We start from the raw sequence: 27,896 nt of genomic DNA, 5'->3' as shown, positions 1-27,896 counted from the left end.
TGACCAGTTGTATGACAGTGGTAGACATTTTGAACAATGATTAAAAAAACGAAAAGTATTTGATAGCGATTTGAAAATTGAATATGATTTTTTGAAAAGATTGAATTAACCGTTCTTTTCATGCTATTTTTCGTGTATACGGTACACATGGTACATCAGTGAGATACTCATATAGGCTTAAGTTCTTATAGACAAAATCATATGCTAGTAAAAATTTAAAGAAAGGAAGGCTTGGGAGAATCTATATTTTGCTTGTTTTCGCGTACGTTTTTATCAAAAATTTTTTTATTTTTGTTATGTCATAGATATAACAGCCATATATAAGGATGTTTGCACATCATATAAAGGTGTTTGCACATCATATAATGACAAGTGCACATCATATAAAGGTAAATGCACATCATATAATGAAAATGGTCATAACAAGACAGTGTTGGCGTTCCATATATGGCTATTATATCTATGGTCATGTTAAGAGCTTGTCAAGTCCACACAATCGCTACCCCTAGAAGATATTATCTCGGCTCATCATCGATATCATTATAATGGTCCATGCCTTACGAATGCTTAAATATGTAGTGGATGCTGTTAAATGCTTTGATAAATTGCCAAGTTATGAAGTCATATTGGATTCGAAGTGGTCTCTTTTCAGTTACGTCTCCTATCGGTAGATTGATTGCCCGATATATATTTCCGTAATGTGAATGTGCTTTGTTGTATTGTGTTGTATGTAGGTTTTCAGATAAAACTCGTGTTCAGGGGAAGTAACTCTAATATTTTCGTAGAAAATGAACATTGTGCCATGTGTGTCTTGGGTTAAACGAGGAGTTTCCAAAGCAAAACCAGACAGAGTAATTGTCCAGAAAATTTACCACTTGTTTATTTAGTATAGATCTCTTTCAGAGTATTTTGTAGTGGGAGATTGTTAAAGAATCAACGAAATTCAGAAAAAGGGGGAGGGAATGCAAATATATAACAGTAGTAATGTGTATCCCTTTTTTTTAAAGCCTGTCCATCAACATTAGGACCTGACATTGAAATGATAAGTTTTCCCTGTTTGGCTTCAGATTTTATATCATACCTATTTGAAGTCACCACGGTTCTCTTCCAGATGGTCCCATAATTTGCACTATTGTGTTTTCATGTGTAATTTCTGTGCTTACACCACAAAATTTACTCTGATTGCAGACAGACATCTGCATCTGGAAATTTTTTAAAGCATGGCATGACCTAGATAATTTTATGTTTCAGAAAATTATAAAATTTAATATGATTTTGCTGTGCACTTTTTTCGTCCCTACAGAAGATGATTAAATTAACAAACACTTGAGTTTCATTTAATACATAAATGGTCCACTCAGTAACACAGTTTGAATCTTCTATTGTGTGCAGATATCTATTGTCCATGTCAATCACCAATCAATACTGAATTCACTTCAATTATTACTTTTGACATACAGACATGTTTTTTTACAGAGGGTTACACAGGTAGCTACATGTATAAAACTAACCTTCCCTAAGGCCCTATGAAGTACATTAAAATATAGCAAACAAAGAATGCGGCACAATTTACATGTTTGCTGTTGCCCAACCCTCCCATTACCTGGGATTGTGGTGTAGCAGCATAACATAAGAACAAACTATACAATACATGCTATATATGCTACTTACTCTCAGACATGTCAGATCTGTACTTCGTGTCTTTTGTGTTTTTGTTAGTTGTTTTTGTGCTTTGTATCGATCTGATGAGTTAAGCCCTTTTAAACTGATTTTTTATAGCTTGTTCTTATATTTTACATATTTGAGAGAATTGTTTTTAAACATGTTAAACACAATATTTTAAAATCATAAATATAATAATTACGTATAGTATATTTTTTCTCATTGAGTAGTTTATATACATATAATATAGGATAGTTTACATTTGTTTGACATAAATTGGACAATGGCAAACAAATTCCTTTTTTTCTGCTATTCAAACTTGCCATAAAACACTCTAGGGTTAATGTATATTTAACAGGTTCAGCTTGACAAAGATGACTTAAAAAGATTGATTGAGGAAGCAAAAGAGTAAGTAAAAAAAGAAAAATAACAATTTCACCCACAGTCCTGGATATTGTAGACGTGTATTAAGCTTCATCAATAGAGTAGAGAATGGAAAGGTGGAATGTGTCAAAGAGACAACAACCTTACCAAAGAGCTGAAAACAAATGCCACCAATGTGTCTTCAATGCAGCGAGAAAATCCCACACCTGGAAGGCGGTCTTCGGCTGGTTCCTAAACAATAATGTATACTAGTTCAGCGAAATGGACACCACACTAAACTCTGAAAAATACAAAAGAACTACAATTTAAACAACACACAAGACTAACAATGGCTAGGGGTTCCTGACTTGGGACAGGTTCAAAAATGCTTTTGGCAAAAATCAAAAGGGGAGAGACAACTATGTTAATATCTAATGTACTGCCATTTTCTATTTTTGCAGAAATAAATAAATGAGGGTACATTTTCATAATATGAATGTGCTTGGCGGTCAAAGTGGGACAACCTTGGATGGTTCAGTCATTTGGTCTGACTGATGACAATATTTTTTTGAAAGAAAAATTTAATGGTTTTAAAACATCTTAGCACTTATAGTATTTTCTACAATTTCTGGTCATAAAAGACACATTTTAATCAACATGATCAAGAGAACATTTCATGAATTAGAATGTGTCATTTTTTTTATTTATTCAGTGTTTCTTGTTGAACAGGGTGCTATATGAGAAAAATGTCAATCATATTTTATAATGTAGAAATTTAGATGAACATTTAGAAGAGGAGGATGATGAACAGGAAGCAGATGGAGCCACTGCATCTAAAACAAAACCTATTGGGAAAAGAAATCATGATGAGGAAATGGAAGAAGATGTTGTGGCAAAATACAATTTAGATGACTATGATGAGGAAGATGGTATGTTAAACAAAGATCATTATAAATAGGAATCACAGATAAAATATTAATTTTTTTTTCTGTCAAAACTGTTACAGGGTACCCACAAAGTATTTTTGATGGAGAGTCTTAAGGATTCGTCATTTTTGGTCATGGCCAGTCTAACAGTGAGAAGGAGAAATTTTAGTGCTATATAATTTATTATTTCAGTCTCCATGACCAAATAGAGCTTGTTGAGGAAATGACATCAAATTTTAATTTTTTTTGAACATCTATAAATTGATATGTGTGCACAGTTGATACAACATTTTTCAATTTTGATACATCTTTTAATTCACCAGCTATGAAAATGATGAGTCCAGTCAGATTTAGGACTTTGAGAAGCTTACTGAGAAGCTTGCTGTTATATGTTTAATAAAGGAGTACTAAGATCTAATAATCACCTTGCTAATATAAAAATAATGTTCATTTTTAAGTTTTCAATCTTTCTATATTGCAAATTTATTAGGCTTATAAAAATTTAATATTCTGACAAAATTGTTCATTTTATTTTGATTGTGTATTGACAGAATCTGAAGCCTTGGCAGGAATAGGAAACCTGGCCTACTTTGCATCACCAGATGACGATCCATATTTCACAACGAAAGGAGAGGTATTTATGAAATTAGAAAGTAGAGTTAAATAGATATAAGAAGATGTGGTATGAGTGCCAATGAGACAACTCTCCATCCAAGTCAAAATTTATAAAAGTAAACCATTATAGGTCAAAGTACGGTCTTCAACACGGATCTTAGGCTCACACCGAACAGCAAGCTATAAAGGGCCCCAAAAATTACTAGTGTAAAACCATTCAAAATGGAAAACCAACGGTCTAATCTATATAAAAAAACAAGAAACACTTATGAACCACATAAACAAACGACAACCACTGAACATCAGATTCCTGACTTAGGACAGGTGCAAACAATTGCAGCGGGTTTAAACGTTTTAATGGTACCAAACCTTCACCCTTTTTCTGAAACAATAGTGTAACATTACAACATAGAAAGCCTTCTAACCTAAAGCTAAAATTAAACAAAATGAATGAGGAATGTGTCCATGGGACACAGATGATGCCCCTGCTTGCATATAATATTAAGTTATAAAGGGACATAACTGAAGAACAGTATAAGTGACGCTACCAAAATTTGTACTTGATCTGAGTTTTGTAGTAATAAGTATTGTGTATAAGTTTCATCAAATTTGGTTGAGGCAAACTTAAGTTAGAGAATGGAAATGAAAAATTCAGCAATTTTTCCATTTGTAAAGGGCATAACTCTAGAACGGTTAAAGTGACACCACCAAAATTCAAACTTGATCTGTATTTTGTGGTAATAAGCCTTGTGTATAAGTTTCATAAAATTTGGATGAGGCAAACTAAAGTTAGAGAATGGAAATGAAAAATTCAGCAATTTTTCCATTTGTAAAGGGCATAACTCTAGAACGGTTAAAGTGACACCACCAAAATTCAAACTTGATCTGTATTTTGTGGTAATAAGCATTGTGTATAAGTTTCATAACATTTGGTTGAGGCAAACTAAAGTTAGAGAACGGTTGTAAAGGGGCATAACTCTAGAATGGTTAAAGTGATGCCACCAAAATTCAAACTTGATCTGTGTTTTGTGGTCATAAGCATTGTTTATAAGTTTCATAGCATTTGGTTGAGGCAAACTGAAGTTAGAGAACAGAAACCAATTATGGGACGTACGTACGGACTGACGTACAGACGGACAAGGGTAAAACTTAATGCCCCCTCCGCTACAGCGGGGGCATAAAAATACAGTATTAATAAGTGCATATTTTAGAACACACACAATGTAAAAAGAGAAAAATTCATTGTGTAACAGCGGTCTAATTATGAAAAAAATCCTAAGGGGAAGTTATTTTGGATACATATTTAAGTGAATAGCAGCATGCCTAAAAATGAAGGTCACTCTGACCTACATTTTATGCTTTATGCTCTCATATTATTCAAAACTCAGATACTAAGTGATATATAATAAAATAACTTTCTGTAAGGATACATTAAGGGGAGTATAGCAGCATCCCACAAAGTTACTTTGACCTACATTTTATGATTCCTTGACTTATAGTAGGATTATGTTTCTCAGATTGTAAGTGATCCACACACAAGTTAAATTTTACTTACATAGTTGTTTTCATTATTTTATAAGATTTATCAAATTTCATCATGAGACAAACACTGTACTTGTGTAGATTACCTACATGTATGTTTTTATTTAGTTGAGTTTCAGGATTTTTAACGTAGAAAATCTATAGTGTCAGGAAATAAAGGGGGAAACATATGGTTTTTTTTTGCATTCAAACATTATTATTGAATTATAAATATTATTGTGTGTATTAGTTCAAATTTGATGACATAAACAATCTGTTTATTCAAGTACATGTATTTTATTAATAGTATGATAGTGATGATGAAGATTTTGAAATTAAAGCTACAGATAATTTGATAGTAGCTGGAAAAGCAGAGAAAGATGTTTGTTCTTTGGAAATATATGGTAAATATAAACAAATTTTGATTGGGGTATATATCAATGAGACAGCAACCTAACAACCCCAAAAGACATTTATTGGTCAATTTAGTCTTTAATAAATATATATTTTATCGATACAACATTTCAAGCTCTAAATTACCCATATATACAGCCTAGAAAAGCAGAGGTCTACCAGCAACACCAAACCCCTAAAGGACAACACATTCTACGATATAAATAAAGATAGTTGTAGAAATAATATTGCATTGGAAGAGGAAAATCTGCTCTAACCAATTCAGATACTCAATATAAAAATAAGAAGATGTTGTATGATTGCCGTAGAGACAACAGTTACTAGCTCTCCAACAGAGACCAAATGATGAAAAAGCTAGCAACTATAGGTCACCGTTTGGCATGATTTTTATGCCCCACCTATGGGCATTATGTTTTTCGGTCTGTGCGTCCGTTCGTTCGTCCGTCTGTTCCGCTTCAGGTTAAAGTTTTTGGTCAATGTAGTTTTAGATGAAGTTGAAGTCCAATCAACTTGAAACATAGTACACATGTTCCCTATGATATAATCTTTCTAATTTTAATGCCAAATTAGAGTTTGACCCCAATTTCAGGGTCCACTGAACATAGAAAATGATAGTGCGAGTGAGGCATCCATGTACTATGGACATATTCTTGTTTATGATAATCTGGCTGTGTAGAAAAAGGGCAGATATATATGGAGAAGAAGAAAAAAAATAGGAGATAACCAATAATTCAATGAACAGCATACACATTGCTATTCTTCTTTGTCAGTTGCTGAAAGGTCTTTCACAATGGGCTAAAGATACATTTATTTTTTAAATTCATTGAATGATACAAAAATTAGTGTTAAAAGTAGACATGTTCCATGAGTATGAAATATGGAAGGGAAAGACAGTTTTAACCTATGATGATACATGATTGTTTTAGTCTACAATGAAGACAATGTCAATTTATACATCCACCATGACATAATGATATCTTCTTTCCCATTGTTTCAGTATACAATGAAGACAATGCCAATTTATACATCCACCATGACATAATGATATCTTCTTTCCCATTGTTTCAGTATACAATGAAGACAATGCCAACTTATACATCCACCATGATATAATGATATCTTCTTTCCCATTGGCTGTTGAGTGGATGAATTTTGATGTTGGTGAAGATAAACCAGGTTTGTAGATTAAATGTAACTTCAAAGGAAGAAATCATTTTTTATACGACCGCAAAAAAATTTTTGTGGTCGTATATTGGTATGACGTTGGCGTTGTCGTCGTCGTTGTCGTCTGAAGACACATTGGTTTTCGCACTCTAACTTTAGTTTAAGTGAATGGATCTCTATAAAATTTTACCACAAGGTTCAATACCACATTAGGAAGGTTGGGATTGATTTTGGGGGTTATGGTACCAACAGTTAAGGAATTAGGGGCCAAAAATAAGCATTTTTGTAACTTCCAGACATAACTTGTGTGTTAGTGTATGGATCTCTCTGACATTGTACCTCAAGGTTCCATATCACAAAAGGAATGCTGGGATTGATTTTGGGGGTAATTGCCTCAAAATTTTAGGAATTAGGGGCCAAAAAAGGGGCAAAAAACAAGCATTTTTCTAGTTTCATGACAATAACTTGTGTGTAAGTGTATGGATCTTTCTGAAATTGTACTACAAGGTTCCATATCACAAAGGGAAAGCTGGAATTGAGTTTGGGGGTAATTGCCGAAAGGTTTAGGAATTGGGGGCCAAAAAGGGGCCAAAAAACACATTTTTCTAGTTTCCAGACAATAACTTGTGTTCAAGTGTATGGATCTCTCTGAAATTGTACTGCAAGGTACCATACCACAAAGGGAAGGCTGGGATTGATGATGGGGGTAATTGCCTCAATATTTTAGGAATTAGGGGCAAAAAAGGGGCAAAAAACAAGCATTTTTCTAGTTTCAGGACAATAACTTGTGTGTAAGTGTATGGATCTTTCTGAAATTGTACTACAAGGTTCTATATCACAAAGGGAAAGCTGGGTTTGAGTTTGGGGGTAATTGCCCTAAACGTTTAGGAATTTGGGGCCAAAAAGGGGCCAAAAAACACATTTTTCTAGTTTCCAGACAATAACTTGTGTTCAAGTGTATGGATCTCTCTGAAATTGTACTGCAAGGTACCATACCACAAAGGGAAGGCTGGGATTGAGTTTGGGGGTGATGAATCATAAGGGAGTTCAAAAAAATTGGGGGGGGAGGGGGGTTTCCTTTTTTTTCTTTTTTTCCTTTTTTTTTTCTTTTAAAATTTTCCATTTTAAGTTGGTTATTTCTGATTTATATTTAAAAGCAAATAATAATGATATGGTACGAGATACACACCAAACAGGATGTGTAAATTATTATATAATAAGTATTGTGCAATAGCAAGAAATTTTCAATTGCACAGTATTGCACAATAGCAAGAAATCTTCAATTGCACAGTATTGCGCAATAGCAAGAAATCTTCAATTGCACAGTATTGCGCAATAGCAAGAAATATCCAATAGCACAATATTGCGCAATAGCAAGAAATTGTCAATTGTACAGTATTGCGCAATAGCAAGAAATATTTAATTGCACAGTATTGTGCAAAAGAAGATACTTCGTATAAATTGCTTATTTCTTGACCAATTTCAATGGGGTTTTATTCTTGAATTCTTGGGGTTCTTAAATATGCTGAATCTAACCGTGTATTTAGTTTTTGGATTTTGGGCCCCGTTTTTAAATTGGTCCACATTGAGGTCCAAAGGGTCCAAAATAAAACTTTGTTTGATTTCATCAAAAATTAAATTATTGGGGTTCTTTGAAGTGCCGAATCTAACCGTGTATTTAGATTCTTAATTTTTGGTTCCGTTTTCAAATTGGTCTACATTAAGGTCCAAAGGGTCCAAAATTAAACTAAGTTTGATTTTAACAAAAATTGAATTCTTAGGGTTCTTTGATATGCTGAATCTAAACATGTATTTAGATTTTTGATTATGGGCCCAGTTTTCAAGTTGGTCCAAATCAGGGTCCAAAATTAAACTTTGTTTGATTTCAACAAAAATTGAATATATGGGGTTCTTTGATATGCTGAATCTAACCATGTATTTAGATTTTTGATTTTTGGGCCCCGTTATCAACTTGATCAACATTGAGGTCAAAAGGGTCCAAAATTAAACTTTGTTTGATTTCATCAAAAATTGAATTCTTGGGGTTCTTTGATATGCTGAATCTAGCCATGTATTTAGATTTTGGATATTGGACCATAATAGGTGAATGTCCAATTTAAAATTTTTAAGTTCTTAGACCACATTCATTCTGTGTCAGAAACCTATGCTGTGTCAAATATTTAATCACAATCCAAATGCAAAGCTGTATCAAGCTTGAATGTTGTGTCCATACTTGCCCCAACTGTTCAGAGTTCGACCTCTGCGGTCGTATCAAGCTGCGCCCTTCGGAGCATTTTATTTGTAGATGCACATGCGATATTGAAAACATGACAAAAATATATGATTTTTATACCATTGTCCGTTCGTCGTCAACATGTCGGACATTAACTCAAAAACGCTTCAACCAATTTGCATAAAACTTTGGTGAATTGTTAATATCTACTGATGTGAGCTCCCTTTCGTTTTTTATAAAATTTAGATTGTACGTTTCTGAGTTACGGGGTTTTATTCATTAAAAAAGGGGGGATTTTCCAGTTTTAGGACAATAACTCAAAACTGCTTTCACAAATTTGCAAGAAACTTTGGTCAGTTGTTTACATCTATTGACATGAGCTCCCTTTTGATTTTTATATATTTTAGATTTTATGTTTCCGAGTTATGGAGTTTTATTCATTAAAAAAAAGGGTTTTTTTCCAATTTTCTGACAATAACTCAAAAATGCTATCAGCAGTTCTCCTTGGAGAATTGTTAATATTTATTGATGTAAGCTCCCTTTCAATTTTTAGATTTTACACTTCCGAGTTATGGGATTTTATTCATAAAAAAAGGGTGATTTTCTAGTTTTCGGACAATACCTTTAAAGTGCTTTGAGCAGTTTTCATTAAACTTTGGTGACTGGTTTATATCAATTAGGATAACCTCCCTTTAGTTTTTCACAAATTTCTGATATGACATTGAGAAGTTATTGAACTTTATTCGAAAAAAATGCGACGGGCGTATCATGCGCTCATGGCGCAGCTGTTAATTAATCATTCAGTAATCTCAATTTTATGACCACCTGTCGGGAAGTTAAGGTATTTAGAAATGGCACTTGCATTTAGATTTAAATGGTATCAATTAAAACCCTGTTTGCCTACTTATAGGACAGTATTTTCTCATATTTGACCTGTTTATACCCTTTGTCAAGATGATTTGGTTTCTGGGTCAAATTGAATATTAGAGCCAATTAAGTCTGAGCTAGTTTGATTTGTTTTGTTTACAGGTAGTTTTGTTGCTGTTGGGTCTATGGAACCCATCATTGAGATCTGGGACCTGGATGTTGTAGATTCTTTAGAACCAGTCACAGTATTAGGACAGAAACCCAAGAAAAAGAAAAGTAAAAAGGTTTGTTCTTTCCAATGATTTGCAAAAAGTTTAATTGCTGTAGCTTTCTTCCTTTAACCCTTTCCCTTTCACACCGGTACAGCTTACCAGTGAAGCAAATTTTAAGATACTTTTTGGGCATTTATTCTTGTTCCATCGTCATTTGCTGACGTACAGATATGGTTAAGGGCTCAAATTAATCCTCAGAATACCAGCAATATGGTTGAATGTGCATCAAACTTCTATCATTATCAGTTTATAGTCAATTCGCCTTTTACTGACATGTATTTTTTCTGTAAAAACCATTTTTTTACTTTGAATTTTAAAGAATATTTTCAAAAAGAAGTGCATAGAAAACTGTCCTTTTTGGGGGAATTATGACTTTTTTCAATAACTGTGCAGTGAGTTTTTGAAGAATAGTATTAAAATAATAGTTCTAACTTGTACACTAGTTAAAAATGTAATTTTTAGTGTACCAGCGCAATCACAAACTTGAAATGCGCTAAAAATCCGTAGTCATTTCTTAAAGATTTTATCGTAAAAGAGACAAAAACCACTGAAATGTCCTGAATTTTTTTAGCAAAGTTGAAATAGATGTAACAAAACATGGTTTCGTAAGTGTTTGGGTATGATAAAGTTGAAAACACTTTTGTTTAAATGAAGGAAAATGTATATGCCAATGGAAACAAGACAGACTAAGAACTGGATTCCTGCTATATTTGCGCAAAAATCATGCATTTGGCCATTTGGCATCAAAAATATATCATCTGAACACATAATTTCTAAAAGAAAACAAGCTGGGTGAGGATTTTCATATGTTTTCTTTTTTTTTTTTTTTTTCACGTCTTGAGTAGTAGACTTAAGTACTTAAATTTTAATATATTCCTAACGATGCCAGTGGTGCAGTGGTATGCTGAACAAACCAAAGGCGGAAAGATCGCGTGTTCGATTCTCACTGCTGGAGGTGGAAAAATTATTTCCTATATTAAATGTAACTTAACTTAACTTTACTTTCAATTTCAAAAAGAAAAACCAACGAAATACTTATGTTTGTTTTTAAAAGAATTTGTGTGCCAAATTGCCCCCCCCCCCCCTTTTTTCCCATTTGCTTCATCGGGTTCAGTCCAGGGTGCAAGTTATCATTAGTAATTCAATAAATTTTCCCGTAGAAAAACAAAATTTAGGTTACTGCTTGACTGAAAACGATTTAGACAAAAAAACTAGTGTCCGAGTTTGTAATTGGACGAAAAGAGCGTCTGAAATCAGTTATTTTGAATGTTACGGACATCGAGATTTCAAGGCATATAGCATGTATTTCCTCTTTAAATACCAATATGATAACTTGTATGTCTTAAACAGACTTGGTGCATTGTGTTTCCACCAAAACCTTACCCTATTAGCGCAACAATATGTCTCTACACGACTTTTGTCCCAAGGATTTCATATTTTTCCACATTTTCTCCAAAAGTCACGTGACTTTTCGAAACATCCCAAGTGACCAAAAAAGGACGAATTATCTTTAAACGTAATTTTCTGAAATATTTGACCAATTATCTTTCATATGAGCCCAACATGGCATGTGCATGACCATTGGTGCGAATGCAGTATTCAATTGAACTTTGATAGTGTCTTTTCGATAAGTAAAGGTCTAAAATGCCTGAAAGGGAAAGGGTTAATAAAAATAGGAACTACTGGTGATAGATCAATGATATTTTGTATGAAGTTGCATCGCTATCAGTACATATCAGTTTGACGACTTTTTTGAGGCCCTGCCCTCTAGGCCATGGTTCAGTGACTTTCAATTAATTAGCAATTTTCAATAATAAGTTTTCTGCTTAAGTTAGTTTGATAGGAACTACTTGCAAAAGATCAATGATATTTTCTATAAAGTTGATTTACTGTCTGTACATCTCAGTTTGTCAACCATTTCGAGGCCCTACTCACTAGTTGGTCCAGCGACTTTGAATTAATTCGCAATGTTGCTGTCCATCAGATTGTCTTTTTCTGAATTTTATGCCGACAGGCGAGACATATCTCTGTGTCAACAGTTTATTTATGTATTATGTAGTTACTTTTGTTATATTGGGAAGTTCAGAATTTGCATTCATAGATAAAAAAATCTAGCCACTTTATAAAATACTGCTACATTGTACTTCTTTCAAAATAGCTTTTTATATTGGAACTGGAGGGATATGGTTTATAGTTTTATTTTGCTCTTCAGGTTCAGTTTATTCCCATTTGGTTTATAGACAGTAAAATGTTTAACAAAATAAAATCAAATACATAAAATGAAGAAAACTGGAAAATTTTACAAAAAAACAGAAACAGTTTTAGGTTGTCATTCCTTTATTCAGCTATATTTAACCTCCCAACACACTCATGCTTCTTATCAGCAATTAATCACTGGCAGTTTTACTCAGGAACAGGGTAATGCTGAATTATATGCAGATTTCAATTGTTATAGACCTAGACGAAGTTGTCTTTAGTAGTGCACTACAGCTTAAAATTTTATGGTCCAATTCAAGCTTTATAAAATAGTAAAACCCTTGAATGGATATTTGTTTCAAGACTTTTCAGTAAGTTTACTCCAAGGTATGAGTTTTCTCTCACTAATCAAACAGACTGCTATGAGATTGTATGGATGTTTAATAGACTGTGACATTTGACAACCAAAACCATTCTCAGAAGTGATCAGTATATGTTTTAATCAAATGATATATTGCTAATAAGGATAAGTACTTTCATATGGGATACCACTGTAATATCCTGTATGAAACCTATCTGTGAAAGTCAAACATTTGTTGAATTTTGTTATATTATGTCAGTGTTTATCTTACAGTCAGGTGGACATGGTCATACAGATGCTGTGTTAGACTTGTCATGGAATTCTGCAGTTAGGTGAGCTATTAAAATATATTTAAAAATTATTCTCACCAGACTTTTCAACCTAATAACCGAAAGTGCTGCTTTTAGAAATTTAACCCGAATGTTCATCAGGTTCTCGGAAATTGGTGAAGCTTCTGTTTAGGATGTTTCTTTTCAGTTTTTGAGTGTTTCTCTCAAACAAGAAGCAATATTTTAAAGACAATTTAGGCCTGAATTGTTTTCTATTTCCGAAACAAATCTTGCTTTTTTACATATTCTAGAAATGTTTTGACAAAATATATTTAATTGTTTCTAAAATATTTTAGCAGGAAGTTCTGCAATAAATTTCCAATCTTATCTAGGTCATGAATGTGTGTTGCTTAAAATTTCTTGAATGTACTAAAGTCAGTGTAATACATTTTATGAAATTGTTTTTATACCACACCTCATATTAACCTTCAACAATGTCAGAGCAGAGAGAGATCGTAGAGCTGAGCTCTCGGGCAGATATGGAGGTTTCAGTTTGATATGGCCTATTCTATGACAAACCCAGATGATATTATGTAGGTATGTTTAAAAATGTTAAGCACACAAGCCATGGTATTATTTTATTTTAGGAATGTGTTAGCCAGTGCATCTGCTGATTTTACTGTTGGATTATGGGATTTAACTGAAGGAAAAATTGTTACTTCAATTACACAACACAAGGAAAAGGTACATGTATATAAGTCGATCAAATCACAAGAACTTACATGATATTTGTTCATTCTGTTTTGAAATGCTTTATTTTGTATTGATCCAAACGTAAGCCACCTGCATTTCTTAAGAGGTGTAAAGTTATGTTTTCAAAAAACCAGATTTATTAATTCCAGAATATGTATATAAGTTAATATTTTGTGAAATTTGTCAGAGGTTGCTAATAATAAAACAGGGAAAAAAATGGTCAACTTAAAAGACAATACATTTTTGTTTTCATCTGTTGAATTTAATGGGAAATTAGAAACAACGATGTATTCTTTATGCCATGAATTTTTAGGAAGGAGCTTCAAGTAGGAAAGAGGCTAATTTGAGATTGAATGATATATCTAATGGGATACCAAGAGCTGAAAAACGGGAAAATCATTTTCTTCTGACTGTCTTAACTCCTAATGGCAGTATTAGAAATTTAACTGAGGACCAAACAGAGATTATCAAATTTGTTCAATACTAAACTTATCAGTTTTCAGAGTATATTCTTTTCATGGTATGATAGTCTTCTGCCAGGAAAAAATAAATGGTACCAATTTCCTAGTGCATAACACATGTTTCTGAATGAATTCTAATCAGCTTTACTCAAACAAAAAAGTTCTGAAATCTTTGAAATATTAAAATTTAAACTTTTGAGAGCATAAAAATCAAATTGGCCAAAACACATCACAAATTAGCAATGTCAGTTGTATATATTGAATTACGCTGGAATCAAAATTCAATTAAATCAAGTGATAAGTAAGTCTCTGTGTATTTGCATACTTCTTTATCGTGAAATGGTTGGTTTTCTAGAACTTTTTTCTATATTATATTGAAAAGTGTCTTACAAGTTGCTTCAATAGAAGAAAATCATTAATTTTACTAATATTAGAAGTGAAATGATTCATTCATATGTTTCCTGCTCATTGAAACATTGAAACATTGATAGATAGGCACTAATGTTTGCTGTTAAGATATTGACAAACATAATGCCTTCACATGTTTAAATGAGCATAGCTCATTGTTGAAGGCTGTACAGTCAGCTATAGTCCTAACCTTCTATATCATTTGGTCTCTGGTGGAGAGTTGTCTCATTGGCAATCATACCACATCTTACTTGAATATAGAGCTTGGCATGAAAGAATTATCTCTCAGGTATAATATTTGCATTGAATATTTGGAATTTTTTTAAAGCAGGTAATTTATGCAATTCCTGATTATGTTTTAGTAGAATATAGATATCAAAAATTAAAAACCAAGTTTAAATTATTGTTAAGATTACTCTCTCACAACTATCACAAAAAAAACTTTGCATGAATAAAAACTTATGCAGAAAAAAAAGGAAATTGTAACACAGGTATTTTTTTTTACAAACAGGTGCAGTGTGTGAAATGGCATCCTTTTGAACAGCAGACATTGTTATCTGGATCCTTTGACAAGTAGGTTTTCCATATTTTTATCTTAAAAGTGAAACGTTGGGCTGTAAAAACATGCTCACACTATATTTCATTATTTACATATGATACGACACATGAATGGTAATGGTTTGCCTCAAGGTGTGATGTTTCCTGTCTTGTTCAAAGGCCAAACTATGGAATTAGTATATGTCCCTTCTCCTCAAATTGCACAGAATTGAGGATTAAGAAGTAGGACATGAATCTATATCTGATTAAAATATCAATTTACATATGGTCAAATATGATAAATGAAATTTAGATTTATGCATTTATTGAATCACCTTTCCAATGAAGTGCTTAATGAGGACAGAAGCACATTTTTCAGTATAAAGTGCTACTGTGCTTTAAACTATCTCTGATTGGTTTCATCATATTGCTTCATAAAAAAGTTCTTCAGTTCGCACATTTATATGCTAATAAAACTACATAAAAAGGCTTTTTGTTTTTAAGTAAATATGCCACTTTTTTCTTCTTTTTTTTGACAAATGTTTTAAATTTTAATTATTTTCATATTGTATTGTAGTTATAAGTGCTTGCAATGTTAACAGTTAATATATGAATTCTCCATTATTTTGTTAAAAATCTGGTATCTTTCATTTCATTTCCAGCATTGATAATTTTTACCACAATCCAGTATTTTCAAAATGAAATGAGAGTCTCTAAAGGATAAAATGTTATTACTAAAAACTATTTATTAACTGAAGTGTTGACATATCTGCTTGAGAATTGATTATCAATGCTGTAACATTTTAACTATTTCAGTACTGCAAAAGTTTATGACTGTAGAAACCCAAATAGTACGTACAAAAATTGGGATCTTGATGGAGAAATAGAAAGAGTATTGTGGGATACACATAAACCTTTTAATTTCTTTGTAAGTAAATATATTGATGGCTTTATTAATAATATAGATTATATGGTTTAATTTTTTCTGAGATAAATAGGAAATTTGAACACATGCAAGTACCAATTTTATCAATATTTACATGAAAAGTGTTGTTCATATAGACTTAACACTGTGGTATTTTTAGTTTGTACTTGTATGTGCTCTTTGTTTGCAGGTTCAAAAACTAGTTGAAAATTGATAGAAGGGCCTTTTCCATGATGTCACACAACTATTTTTATTTTGATGTGATGGATGGTCTATTTATTTTTTGAATTTGTATTATCTCAACTTTAGAATAGACATACATAGAAATCTTGAATCAGAAGTTAAAATTTTAGTGAAAAATTTAAAAAAATAAAAGATAGATTGTACAATAAAGTGTCAAAAACACAGTTTGTATAACCTGTTTATTGGTTTATAAGCTGTTTGAAAGCATAAAACCAAAAGTGCCTAAACAGAACAGCCAAACCTGTCTATGGTCAACTTTCCCTTAGGGCATTGTAACCTCAGTTCTGCACAGTAATATAGTTTTATGGCTGAAAATTAAGTCAATCACAATTATTTTCATGCTGATATGTAAGCACTACCTACTGGCTGAATTATTTTCCACCTAACTGAGTGGTACTCCTTGAAAAATAGTTATAACCCTTTCTTGCAAAAAAGAGGGAGACTATTCCTATTTTAATTGAATTATCCATATATTTAATCAGCATTGTAAAAGAATGAAAAAATGCATCTACCAGTATTTCTTCAACACTTTCAAAAGTTTAAGCAACATTAGTACATGTAGTATTTTCATTGATGATATATATGTTGAGTTATTGATTTAACAATTCAATGTGGATTTTTTGTCGAGCCTGCGACTTTTGTTGCAGAAAGCTCGACATAGGGATAGTGATCTGGCGGCAGCGGCGTTAGCTAACTTCTTAAAAGCTTTATATTTTAGAAGGTGGAAGATCTGGATGCTTCATACTTTGTATATGGATGCCTCATGTTACGAAGTTTCCGTCAGTCACATGTCCAATGTCCTTGACCTCATTTTCATGGTTCAGTGACTACTTGAAAAAAAAGTTCAGATTTTTTGTAATGTTAAATTCTCTCTTATTATAAGTAATAGGATAACTATATTTGGTATGTGCATACCTTGCAAGGTCCTCATGCCCGTCAGACAGTTTTCACTTGACCTCGACCTCATTTCATGGATCAGTGAACAAGGTTAAGTTTTGGTGGTCAAGTCCATATCCTTGATACTATAAGCAATAGGTCTAGTATATTCGGTGTATGGAAGGACTGTAAGGTGTACATGTCCAACTGGCATGTGTCATCTGACCTTGACCTCATTTTCATGGTTCAGTGGTTATAGTTAAGTTTTTGTGTTTTGGTCTGTTTTTCTTATACTGTATGCAATAGGTCTACTATATTTGGTGTATGGAATGATTGTAAGGTGTTCATGTCTAGCTGGCAGGTGTCATCTGACCTTGACCTCATTTTCATGGTTCAGTGGTCAAAGTTAAGTTTTTGAGTTTTGGTCTTTTTTTCTAATACTATATGCAAAAGTTCAACTTTATTTGGTGTATGGAAATATTTTATGATCTATATGTCAGTCATGCAGGTTTTATTTGACCTTGACCTCATTTTCAAGGTTCATTGCTCAGTGTTAAGTTTTTGTGTTTTGGTCTGTTTTTCTTAAACTATAAGCAATAGGTCAACTATATTTGTTGTATGGAAGAATTGTTAGCTGTACATGCCTGCCTAGCATGGTTCATCTGACCTTGACCTCATTTTCATGGTTCATTGGTCAATGTTTAGTTTACTTGGTTAATGTTAAGTTTATGTGACAGTTGTAATAAAGCTTTATATTTAGGACTATCAACATAGTATCAATGATTAGTAAAGAAGGCGAGACATTTCAGCGTGTGCACTCCTGTTTTTTTTAATTTAAGTTTCACCTATTATCTATTTATGTTATGTAGGCCTCAACAGATAAAGGTGTGATATATTACCTAGATTCACGGATGGACAAACAACTATTTACACTTTCAGCACACGATGAAGCTGTAACAGGTATGGCTGTTAACACAACCTCAGTAAATTATCTCTCAATTTCTATGATTTTCATGTACACTCAAACTGAGGAAAATACCTTGTAACTGGTCATTTCTTAGGTCATTTTACATAAAGTTGTTTTAAAAGATTTAAGAAGTTGAAACCAAAATTGTTCTGATAAATCTAAGGTTAAATCAACTGAATCAAGCTGTTTTAACTGAGAAATATTGGTTTAAATACATATAAAATGTTCAAAAAGTTCTAAATGAAATTCAAACTGAAATGAACAGTTGCTTGAAAATTAGTTACTACATGTGTAAGTTTTGGAAGTAAATTAATGTTAGTAAAATTATCTTGTATAAGTAATGGGGTAGATATCATTACAAAAGTTTTGAACCCCATTGAACCCTTGATTGCAGGATTGAAAAACACTCAATTTCAATAATTAAACATATTATAAAATGTATTACAAAAGATTGAATGCTGTGCAATGTTATATAAGTTTATGTTTGCAGTTTCTATAACCTTACTAATTTTTGCTATTTAGTTAGTGATTTATTTATCCAATTAGTTAGGTTATGTTGATATTCTTCATTTTAACAGTTTATAGGAATCTAACACATAACTTAGTTAGATAACTGAATTGCTCACACTTTACAGCAAGATGAAGGCTGTTCCTAATGTAGTATTCTCTGTTATTCACTACTATACTTTGGAAATATTCTTTATAAAGGAGTTTTCCATAGATTCATAGATAACTGGTGACTCCTTCCTACAGATATTGTCATTCTTTGTCTATGATGTATTTCAGGTATATCACAGAGTTATAAAGTTCCAGGCCTTTTAGTGACAACATCATCAGACAAAATGTTTAAAGTATGGGATGTACAGGACAATAAACCATCATTAGTGTTGGAAAGAAATCTTAAAATGGTAATGTATCAATTAATGAGCCAGGGGAGAAAAGGCAATCTAGACAGCAAACAAACAGCACAAAAATCACATCATGAGGTCACAAATATGGTAACAATCTACAGTTTGTTTCCAAAATAAAAATAAGAAGATGTGGTATGATTGCCAATGATACAACTCTCCACCAGAGACCAAATGATGTAAAAGGTTAGCAACTATAGGTCATCATACAAACGAGAAAAGTAACAGCCTGATTTATGTACAAAACAATGAACAAAAGACAAATATGATTTAAAGCAACAAATGACAACCACTGAATTAATTTAACAGGTTTGCTGGTGTGCCAACCCTCCCCTAACCTGGGACAGTGGGCTATCTGCCCAACATAAGAATAAACTATAAAAATTGGTTGAAAAAGTCTTAACTCATCAGATGTGGTATGATTGCCAATGAGACAAAGTCTGAAACATCCTATTAATTTCTTCAACATCAACATCAACAGTGTCAAACATGGTGGCATAAAAAAATAACTAAAAAGGGGGAACATACCATGTGGACTATAAAAACATTAGTAAGAGAAAACCAGTGAACACTATGCTCAATAAAAAAACAACAAAAAGGCAAATAGTCTATAAGATATCATGGCTTCTTATCTTGTAATCTTGTTGAACGACGCCACTGAATGTTTTTAGGGACAGTTATATTGTTCAGAGTGCTGCCCTGAGGCTCCTTTCGTGTTTGCTATTGGTGGTGATGGAGGCGAAATGAGGGTCTGGGACATTAGAGAAAGTGCTGCAGGTTAGTAGGATATAGGCATATGGTTATACAGAGAAAACATTGTTCAAAATGTTGGAAAATTAGAAAAATCTGATGAACTTGGATTTGGCAAAGAACTGTATAAAAAAAAGATGTGTTGTCAACTTCAATGAGACTAAATGATTTTTAAAATATTTATCAAAATGTTTGCTATTGTAAAGAAAACATTGAAACCATATTTTATAAAGTGTGCGATTCTTATTCATGTAATTGATAATTGTAATTGCCGCTTGAAACTTATACACAATGCCTATTACCACAAAACACAGATCATCTGTGTCCCATGGACACATTCTCCATTTATTTAATTACTGTGATGTTCAGACATTTGTATATTATTTTTTAATACTTTAACTGTTGTGATAGATTATTCTGTAAATATTATTAGAATTATATTAAGCCTTCTGTCATATGCTTAATTTTTAGACTCCTTAAATTTACGACTATCTTTATTTCAGTGAGGAAGCATTTCTTAGATAGAGCTCCTGTAGGTGTAACTATGGAGGGCGAGGGTGACATAAAAGAGGAGGAACGATTCGTTGACGAGGATGCTCAGGATGTCGACATGGTGATGGGAACTTTATCTATAGACAATTCACAACAACCAAATAGTGAAAATAAAAAGAAGAAGAAAAAGAAAAAAAAGAAAAAACCTAAAGATAACTCTTAATAAAATATTTTTATAATTGGTTTTATTTCATTACAATTCTTCAATACCACTGTATTAGATACACATGCATGTGCATCAGACTTGTGGAATTAGCCTACAGGCATGTGATAGAACAAAACATAAAACCAGTTAAGCCAGAATTATATCTTTTTTTACTCTCCCTAGGCTTGAAGGACATAAAAAACTAGTACAGTATTATAGTATGTTCCTGAGTTGTGATGAATCTAACTTTCTCTGATTGAATTCCATCTTTCTGTGTATTAATCGACTTGTGGATCTCACTGTGATGTTCTATATCAGATCCTTACCAAACTGGTAGAAACGTGGAAGATCCTTATGATTATAAGGTCACTAGCTCAAGATATAGCACTAGCTCAGGTCATAATGCCTGTAGATTTATTACTGTGGATTCATTATTATTAATGGGATATAAATTTTCATGGATTTTATGGGTATAAGTTAACTATGAATTTAATAAAACTATAAAAAGACAACACTATCCTGGATTACTGCAAGGAAATGCTTTATTCTGGACTACATGTTTTGCCACATAAGTGGCGTCTTCATGACAATTTAATAAATGGAAACAAATGCTGAAGTACATAAAATGAGGTTCATATGGGGTCATACAAAGGTTAACAAGACGTTATGTCTCAATTATAGGTTTGATAACGTTAAAATTGAAGTGAAGTAAGAGTTAATAATAAATTGTAAGTATCTTTTCCAAAATGGACAACACCTCACTGTTTCCACAATGCCCTACATGTGCAACTACCATACATCCCACAATATTCCTGACGCAATTGGTAGCAGTCCCTCATTCAGAGTGAAACCAGTTGAAATGGTATGGAATGTCCAGTGAAGTGTTGTCCATTTTGGAAAAGATACTGACAATTCATTATTAACACACACACACACAAAATAACCAAAAGCACAGGAACAGTACTTTTATTACCATTCTTCATCTCAACAGTTTGACAATAATTTACTAAATGTTGAAGAATTGACCTCTGTGCATTGATCGAAGAACAAAGGTATATGTTACATGATTATGCAAATATTTCATGCATATTCAGTAGAAGCCCGCTAGTAAGAGATATCTGTCTATTCAAAAATAAGAAAATGTGGTATGATTGCCAATGAAACAACATCCCACAATAGACCAAATAACATAGAAATTAACAATTATAGGTCACTGTATGGCCTTCAACAATGAGCAAATCACACCACATCTCCTTATTTTTGTATTACCAGTACTGTCCAAAGTCAGGAATCTTTAGCCTTTGTTAGTCTTGAGGTTTTTTTAAATTTTGGTTCATTTGTGTGTTTCGGTGTTGATGTGGCATCCGTTTCGCTGAACAAGTATACATTATTGTTTAGGGGCCAGCTGAAGCCCGCCTTCGTTAGCAGGATTTTCTTGTTGTATTGAAGACCAATTGGTGGCCTTGAGCTGTTGGTCAGATTTTTTGTCTCTTTGACACATTCCCTATTTCCATTTCTATTCTGAATGGAATACTGTAGATTCATTTATTTTCGTGGGTATCAATTTTCGTGGATTGTGGAAAACTGGCATTTCGTGGATATTTGATTTCGTGGTTTTGTCAATCTCAGCATACAAAGCTTATAGAAAATTTATAATTCGTTGAATATTTAAATTTGTGGTTCAGCTGTATCCACGAAACCCACGAAAATTGGTATCCAACGAATAATAATGAATCCACAGTATTAAAGAAGAATTTAGTTTGAGGTTACTGTTATAACAGATTCAAAATCAGGAAATGATATATTGTCACCACCCAGAAAATTTAAATCTGCATGATCCAATGATTGGACTAAATAGTTCATATTTTACCCCAATTCGGTTTGTATTGACCAGAGGTTGTATCTTGGGATCACATCCATCTAAAATTAAGGTATGCTAGTATTCACTTGGCTTTCATCAGGACTACAGACCGACACAGGCTTGTCTTGTTTACAATATTACAATCAAAAATGCCTAATTTATTGAACCTTCTTCAGGTATATTGCATAAGTAGGATGGACTACTTGTGCTATGTTATGTTAAAATTGTTGAAGACGATATTTTCTTGTGGTTTCCTTGGGAACTATTTTGAGCTATTCTGCCATTTATTTTTCACCTGAATAACATTCTTGTAACATTGGTCCGTAACATTAATGGGGATCATTTGAGGGCTATTTCAAATCATCAATCCCATTAGTTTTAAAACAATTAGCCTCGTAGAAGACTCCTGCAAATTTTGGTTATGATAGGATTTTTATTTCAGAGAAGAAATTATGTAAAAAGTGTATGCACTATATACATCAATTCATGACAAAGCCCACATGGTTCTATAGACCAGACAAGCCAAAAGGGACTATTAGGGAACAACAATTTAACTTCAAAGGGGGGGGTTATGGTTTTTTCCTAAAAAAATATTCTGATCCTCAATTGATGAATAAAAATAGTGTGGTCAAGCAGATGATAACAAAAAAATATTTAGTTTTTTCTGCATTGATGAAGACTCTTATAGCCTGCTAACTACTTTTTATCACTTAAATAATTTGGCAGATTTATTTTAACATTAAATGGTACCAGTCTCACATTTTGGCAATATCTTTCTTCAGTGATACTTGAGGCAAATATTTGTAAAAATCCCAAACTTGATACAAATATATATATGTTGATTGTTTAAAAGCTGATATAAACGAAAAGGAACAAAAAGTATAGACAAACCCCGGCAAGGAATTAGAGCTATGCATACCATCAGTGGAACTAGTTTCCTTTTTAAATGTTTGTTTTTGTTTTTAATCAGGTAGAAACTTTTAGAAAATCTGTTATAAACATTTATAAATTTCAAAGATATTTCATCTGTGTTTAACCTAGGCCTTTAACATGTTGCTTGGAGGGCCAGGTGTCTGCTCTTCTTGTTTTAAGTCTTATTACTTTGTATTTCTTGTCTTCTGTGATTCATTTTAAGCATGTGACTACTTTTTATACGACCGCAAAAAAATTTTGTGGTCGTATATTGGTATGACGTTGGCGTCGTCGTCGTCGTCCGCCGGCGTCGTCGTCCGAAGACACATTGGTTTTCGCACTCTAACTTTAGTTTAAGTGAATGGATCTTTTTGAAATTTGACCATAAGGTTAAATACCACAAAAGGAAGGTTGGGATTGATTTTGGGGGTTATGGTACCAACAGTTAAGGAATTAGAGGCCAAAAAGGGGCCAAAAAGGGGCCAAAAATAAGCATTTTCTAGTTTCCCGATATAACTGTGGAACGGTGTATGGATCTCTCTGAAATTATACTACAAGTTTCCATACCACAAAGGGATGGTTAGGATTTGCTTTGGGGGGTTATGGCTCAAACCGTTTAGGAATTAGGGGCAAAAAAGGGGGAAAAACAAGGTTGTCCTGGTTAATGGACAAATACTTTAGTACAAAACATAATTTAAAGCAGTGTAAGGGAGATAAATCAAATACATCATTGAAATTATCTCCCTTACACTGCTTTAAAATTATGTATAAAGTAATGGTTAATGAACAATAAAGATAATTTAAAACAGTGTAAGGGAGGTAATCCAAATACAACGTTTTGGTTACTTCCCTTACACTGCTTTTAAATTATGTTTAAAGAAATACATATTTATTAAGGAAGACCAGTAAAAATATCTGCAAATGTTGCATCTTTTTTTTTTACCAAAAAATCCATATGAAAGATTTGACACTATATTTTTAATTCTATTATAAAATAGATTAAGTTAGCACTATGGTAAATTTAAATGGGTAATTATGGTTGCCAACTCCATTGGAAATTTGAATTGAGATTATGACCATATCTTGAGGGAAAGAATTTTTTGGGGGAAAAAAGGGGGGGGGGGGGATAAAAAGAAATTGTGGGGGGTCAATTTTTTCTCATTTCAGATTTCAGAAATTAAAAAGAATTATTCTTCAAATATTATTTTTTTTTCAAATTTCAAATATTGAAAAATTTCAAGAAGTAATCTTTAATTGCACAGTATGGCGCATAAGATTTGAAAAATCTTTGATCACATTTATTTATTTGTTATGCCGAATCTAACAGTGTATTTAGATTTTTAATTTTGGGTCCAGTTTTCAAATTGGTCTACATTAAGGTCCAAAGGGTCCAAAATTAAACTTTGTTTGATTTTAGCAAAAATTGAATATATGAGGTTCTTTGATATGCTGAATCTAAACATGTATGTAGATTTTTGATTTTTGGCCCAGTTTTCAAGTTGGTCCAAATTGGGGTCCAAAATTAAACTTTGTTTGATTTCATCTAAAATTGAATTATTGGGGTTCTTTGATATTCCAAATCTAACCGTGTATTTAGATTTTTAATTTTGGGTCCTGTTTTTTAAATTGGTCTACATTAAGGTCCAAAGGGTCCAAAATTAAACTTAGTTTGATTTTAACAAAAATTGAATTCTTGGGGTTCTTTGATATGCTGAATCTAAACATGTGTTTAGATTTTTGATTATGGGCCCAGTTTTCAAGTTGGTCCAAGATAGGGTCAAGTATTTAAACTTTGTTTGATTTCAACAAAAATTGAATATATGGGGTTCTTTGATATGCTGAATCTAAACATGACTTTAGATTTTTGATTATGGGCCCAGTTTTCAAGTTGGTCCAAATTGGGGTCCAAAATTAAACTTTGTTTGATTTCAACAAAAATTGAATATATGAGGTTCTTTGATATGCTGAATCTAACCATGTATTTAGATTTTTTATTTGTGGGCCCCGCTATCAAATTGGTTCATATTGAGGTCAAAAGGGTCTAAAATTAAACTTTGTTTGATTTCATCAAAAATTGAATTATTGGGGTTCTTTGATATGCCAAATCTAACCGTGTTTTTAGATTTTTAATTTGGGTCCCATTTTTTAAAATTGGTCTTCATTGAGGTCCAAAGGGTCCAAAATTAAACTTAGTTTGATTTTAACAAAAATTGAATTCTTGGGGTTCTTTGATATGCTAAATCTAAACATGTGTTTAGATTTTTGATTATGGGCCCAGTTTTCAAGTTGGTCCAAGATAGGGTCCAGTATTTAAACTTTGTTTGATTTCAACAAAAATTGAATATATGGGGTTCTTTGATATGCTGAATCTAAACATGACTTTAGATTTTTGATTATGGGCCCAGTTTTCAAGTTGGTCCAAATTGGGGTCCAAAATTAAACTTTGTTTGATTTCAACAAAAATTGAATATATGAGGTTCTTTGATATGCTGAATCTAACCATGTATTTAGATTTTTTATTTGTGGGCCCCGCTATCAAATTGGTTCATATTGAGGTCAAAAGGGTCTAAAATTAAACTTTGTTTGATTTCATCAAAAATTGAATTATTGGGGTTCTTTGATATGCCAAATCTAACCGTGTTTTTAGATTTTTAATTTGGGTCCCATTTTTTTAAATTGGTCTTCATTGAGGTCCAAAGGGTCCAAAATTAAACTTAGTTTGATTTTAACAAAAATTGAATTCTTGGGGTTCTTTGATATGCTAAATCTAAACATGTGTTTAGATTTTTGATTATGGGCCCAGTTTTCAAGTTGGTCCAAGATAGGGTCCAGTATTTAAACTTTGTTTGATTTCAACAAAAATTGAATATATGGGGTTCTTTGATATGCTGAATCTAAACATGTATTTAGATTTTTGATTATGGGCCCAGTTTTCAAGTTGGTCCAAATTGGGGTCCAAAAGTAAACTTTGTTTGATTTCAACAAAAATTGAATATATGAGGTTCTTTGATATGCTGAATCTAACCATGTATTTAGATTTTTTATTTGTGGGCCCAGCTATCAAATTGGTTCATATTGAGGTCAAAAGGGTCTAAAATTAAACTTTGTTTGATTTCATCAAAAATTGAATAATTGGGGTTCTTTGATATGCCAAATCTAACCGTGTTTTTAGATTTTTAATTTGGGTCCCATTTTTTAAAATTGGTCTTCATTGAGGTCCAAAGGGTCCAAAATTAAACTTAGTTTGATTTTAACAAAAATTGAATTCTTAGGGTTCTTTGATATGCTAAATCTAAACATGTGTTTAGATTTTTGATTATGGGCCCAGTTTTCAAGTTGGTCCAAGTTGGGGTCCAAAATTAAACTTTTTTTGATTTCAACAAAAATTGAATATATGGGGTTCTTTGATATGCTGAATCTAACCATGAATTTAGATTTTTTATTTGTGGGCCCCGCTATCAAATTAGTTCATATTGAGGTCAAAAGGGTCCAAAATTAAACTTTGTTTGATTTCATCAAAAATTGAATTATTGGGGTTCTTTGATATTCCAAATCTAACCGTGTATTTAGATTTTTAATTTTAAGTCCCGTTTTTTAAATTGGTCTACATTAAGGTCCAAAGGGTCCAAAATTAAACTTAGTTTGATTTTAGCAAAAATTGAATTATTGGGGTTCTTTGATATGCTGAATCTAAACATGTGTTTAGATTTTTGATTATGGGCCCAGTTTTCAAGTTTGTCCAAGTTGGGGTCCAAAATTAAACTTTGTTTGATTTCAACAAAAATTGAAAATATGGGGTTCTTTGATATGCTGAATCTAACCATGTATTTTGATTTTGGACATTGGACCATAATAGGTAAATTAAAAAAATTCAAGTTCTTAGACCACATTCTTTCTGTGTCAGAAACCTACGCTGTGTCAAATATTTAATAACAATCCAAATTCAGAGCTGTATCAAGCTTGAATGTTGTGTCCATACTTGCCCCAACTGTTCAGGGTTCGACCTCTGCGGTCGTATCAAGCTGCGCCCCAGCGAAGCATTTTATTGTTGTGTGGTATAGGTGCGACTCGGAGTTTTATGGCGGAAGCAACATTAGCAAAGTTCAATATTTTTCAACAGGAACTTTTGTAAGCATTATGTTCATCAGTACCATCTACCAATGCTAAATGGGTGTACCATGTATACTTTGAATAGCAGTTAGTTCTTCTGTCAGTAGAACATAAAGTGGGTTTTTTTTCTGAAATCTTGATAGTGATCGAATTTTAAAGTTGCTCCATAACTGACAAAATTGTGATCATTTCTTTTTTTATTTTAGTTTAATGCGATTTAAAATGATAATTTTGGCAAATATTCGAATATAGTCCAATGACATTTAAAACGCGCAAATTAGATATGTTGCCTTATCATGATTTGGAACATTTGTAAGAGTTGCATTATAAAGAGAACAACTATACATTTTCCAGAAATATAAATTTTATTTCTACTCGACTCAAAACAGGATAGAAACGCTCACATTCTACCTGTTTGTAAGCCATCTACAAATACATTTTCTATTTCGAGAAAATGTATGGTTGTTCTCTGGTTAAGGTATATGTATTAACTATCCCATTGATCTAACTTGGGGAATGGACCCCAAAGGAAAAAAGAATAAAGGGTCATCATATATAATCTACCCATGTTATAAAATCGTATTGATAAGAACAAGGACACTTAAAATAAGTGATAATAAGTTAA

At 32.5% G+C, this 27,896-nt stretch overlaps 2 protein-coding genes across 3 annotated transcripts in view; one reads left to right on the top strand and one right to left on the bottom strand.

The window, feature by feature from the left end:
- Window positions 1-27,896, bottom strand: part of LOC127724635 (E3 ubiquitin-protein ligase rnf213-alpha-like) — a 1,011,139-nt gene that overhangs the window by 948,097 nt on the left and 35,146 nt on the right. The window lies entirely within an intron of this gene.
- LOC127724680 (periodic tryptophan protein 1 homolog) lies at window positions 751-20,426 on the top strand. The gene is made up of 15 exons (XM_052231730.1): window positions 751-851; window positions 2,021-2,070; window positions 2,797-2,954; window positions 3,503-3,585; window positions 5,395-5,491; window positions 6,570-6,677; window positions 9,928-10,049; window positions 12,868-12,926; window positions 13,511-13,607; window positions 14,997-15,058; window positions 15,839-15,950; window positions 17,936-18,026; window positions 18,820-18,941; window positions 19,613-19,718; window positions 20,195-20,426. The coding sequence occupies exons 1-15, from the start codon at window positions 789-791 to the stop codon at window positions 20,404-20,406; spliced, it is 1,542 nt and encodes a 513-aa protein (XP_052087690.1). The 5' UTR covers window positions 751-788; the 3' UTR covers window positions 20,407-20,426.

Source organism: Mytilus californianus, unplaced genomic scaffold, assembly GCF_021869535.1.
Source record: "Mytilus californianus isolate M0D057914Y unplaced genomic scaffold, xbMytCali1.0.p SCAF_14, whole genome shotgun sequence".
NCBI lineage: Eukaryota > Metazoa > Mollusca > Bivalvia > Mytilida > Mytilidae > Mytilus > Mytilus californianus.
The sequence above is the reverse complement of the archived record's forward strand: the minus strand, read 5'-3'. Positions and strand labels throughout refer to the sequence as shown.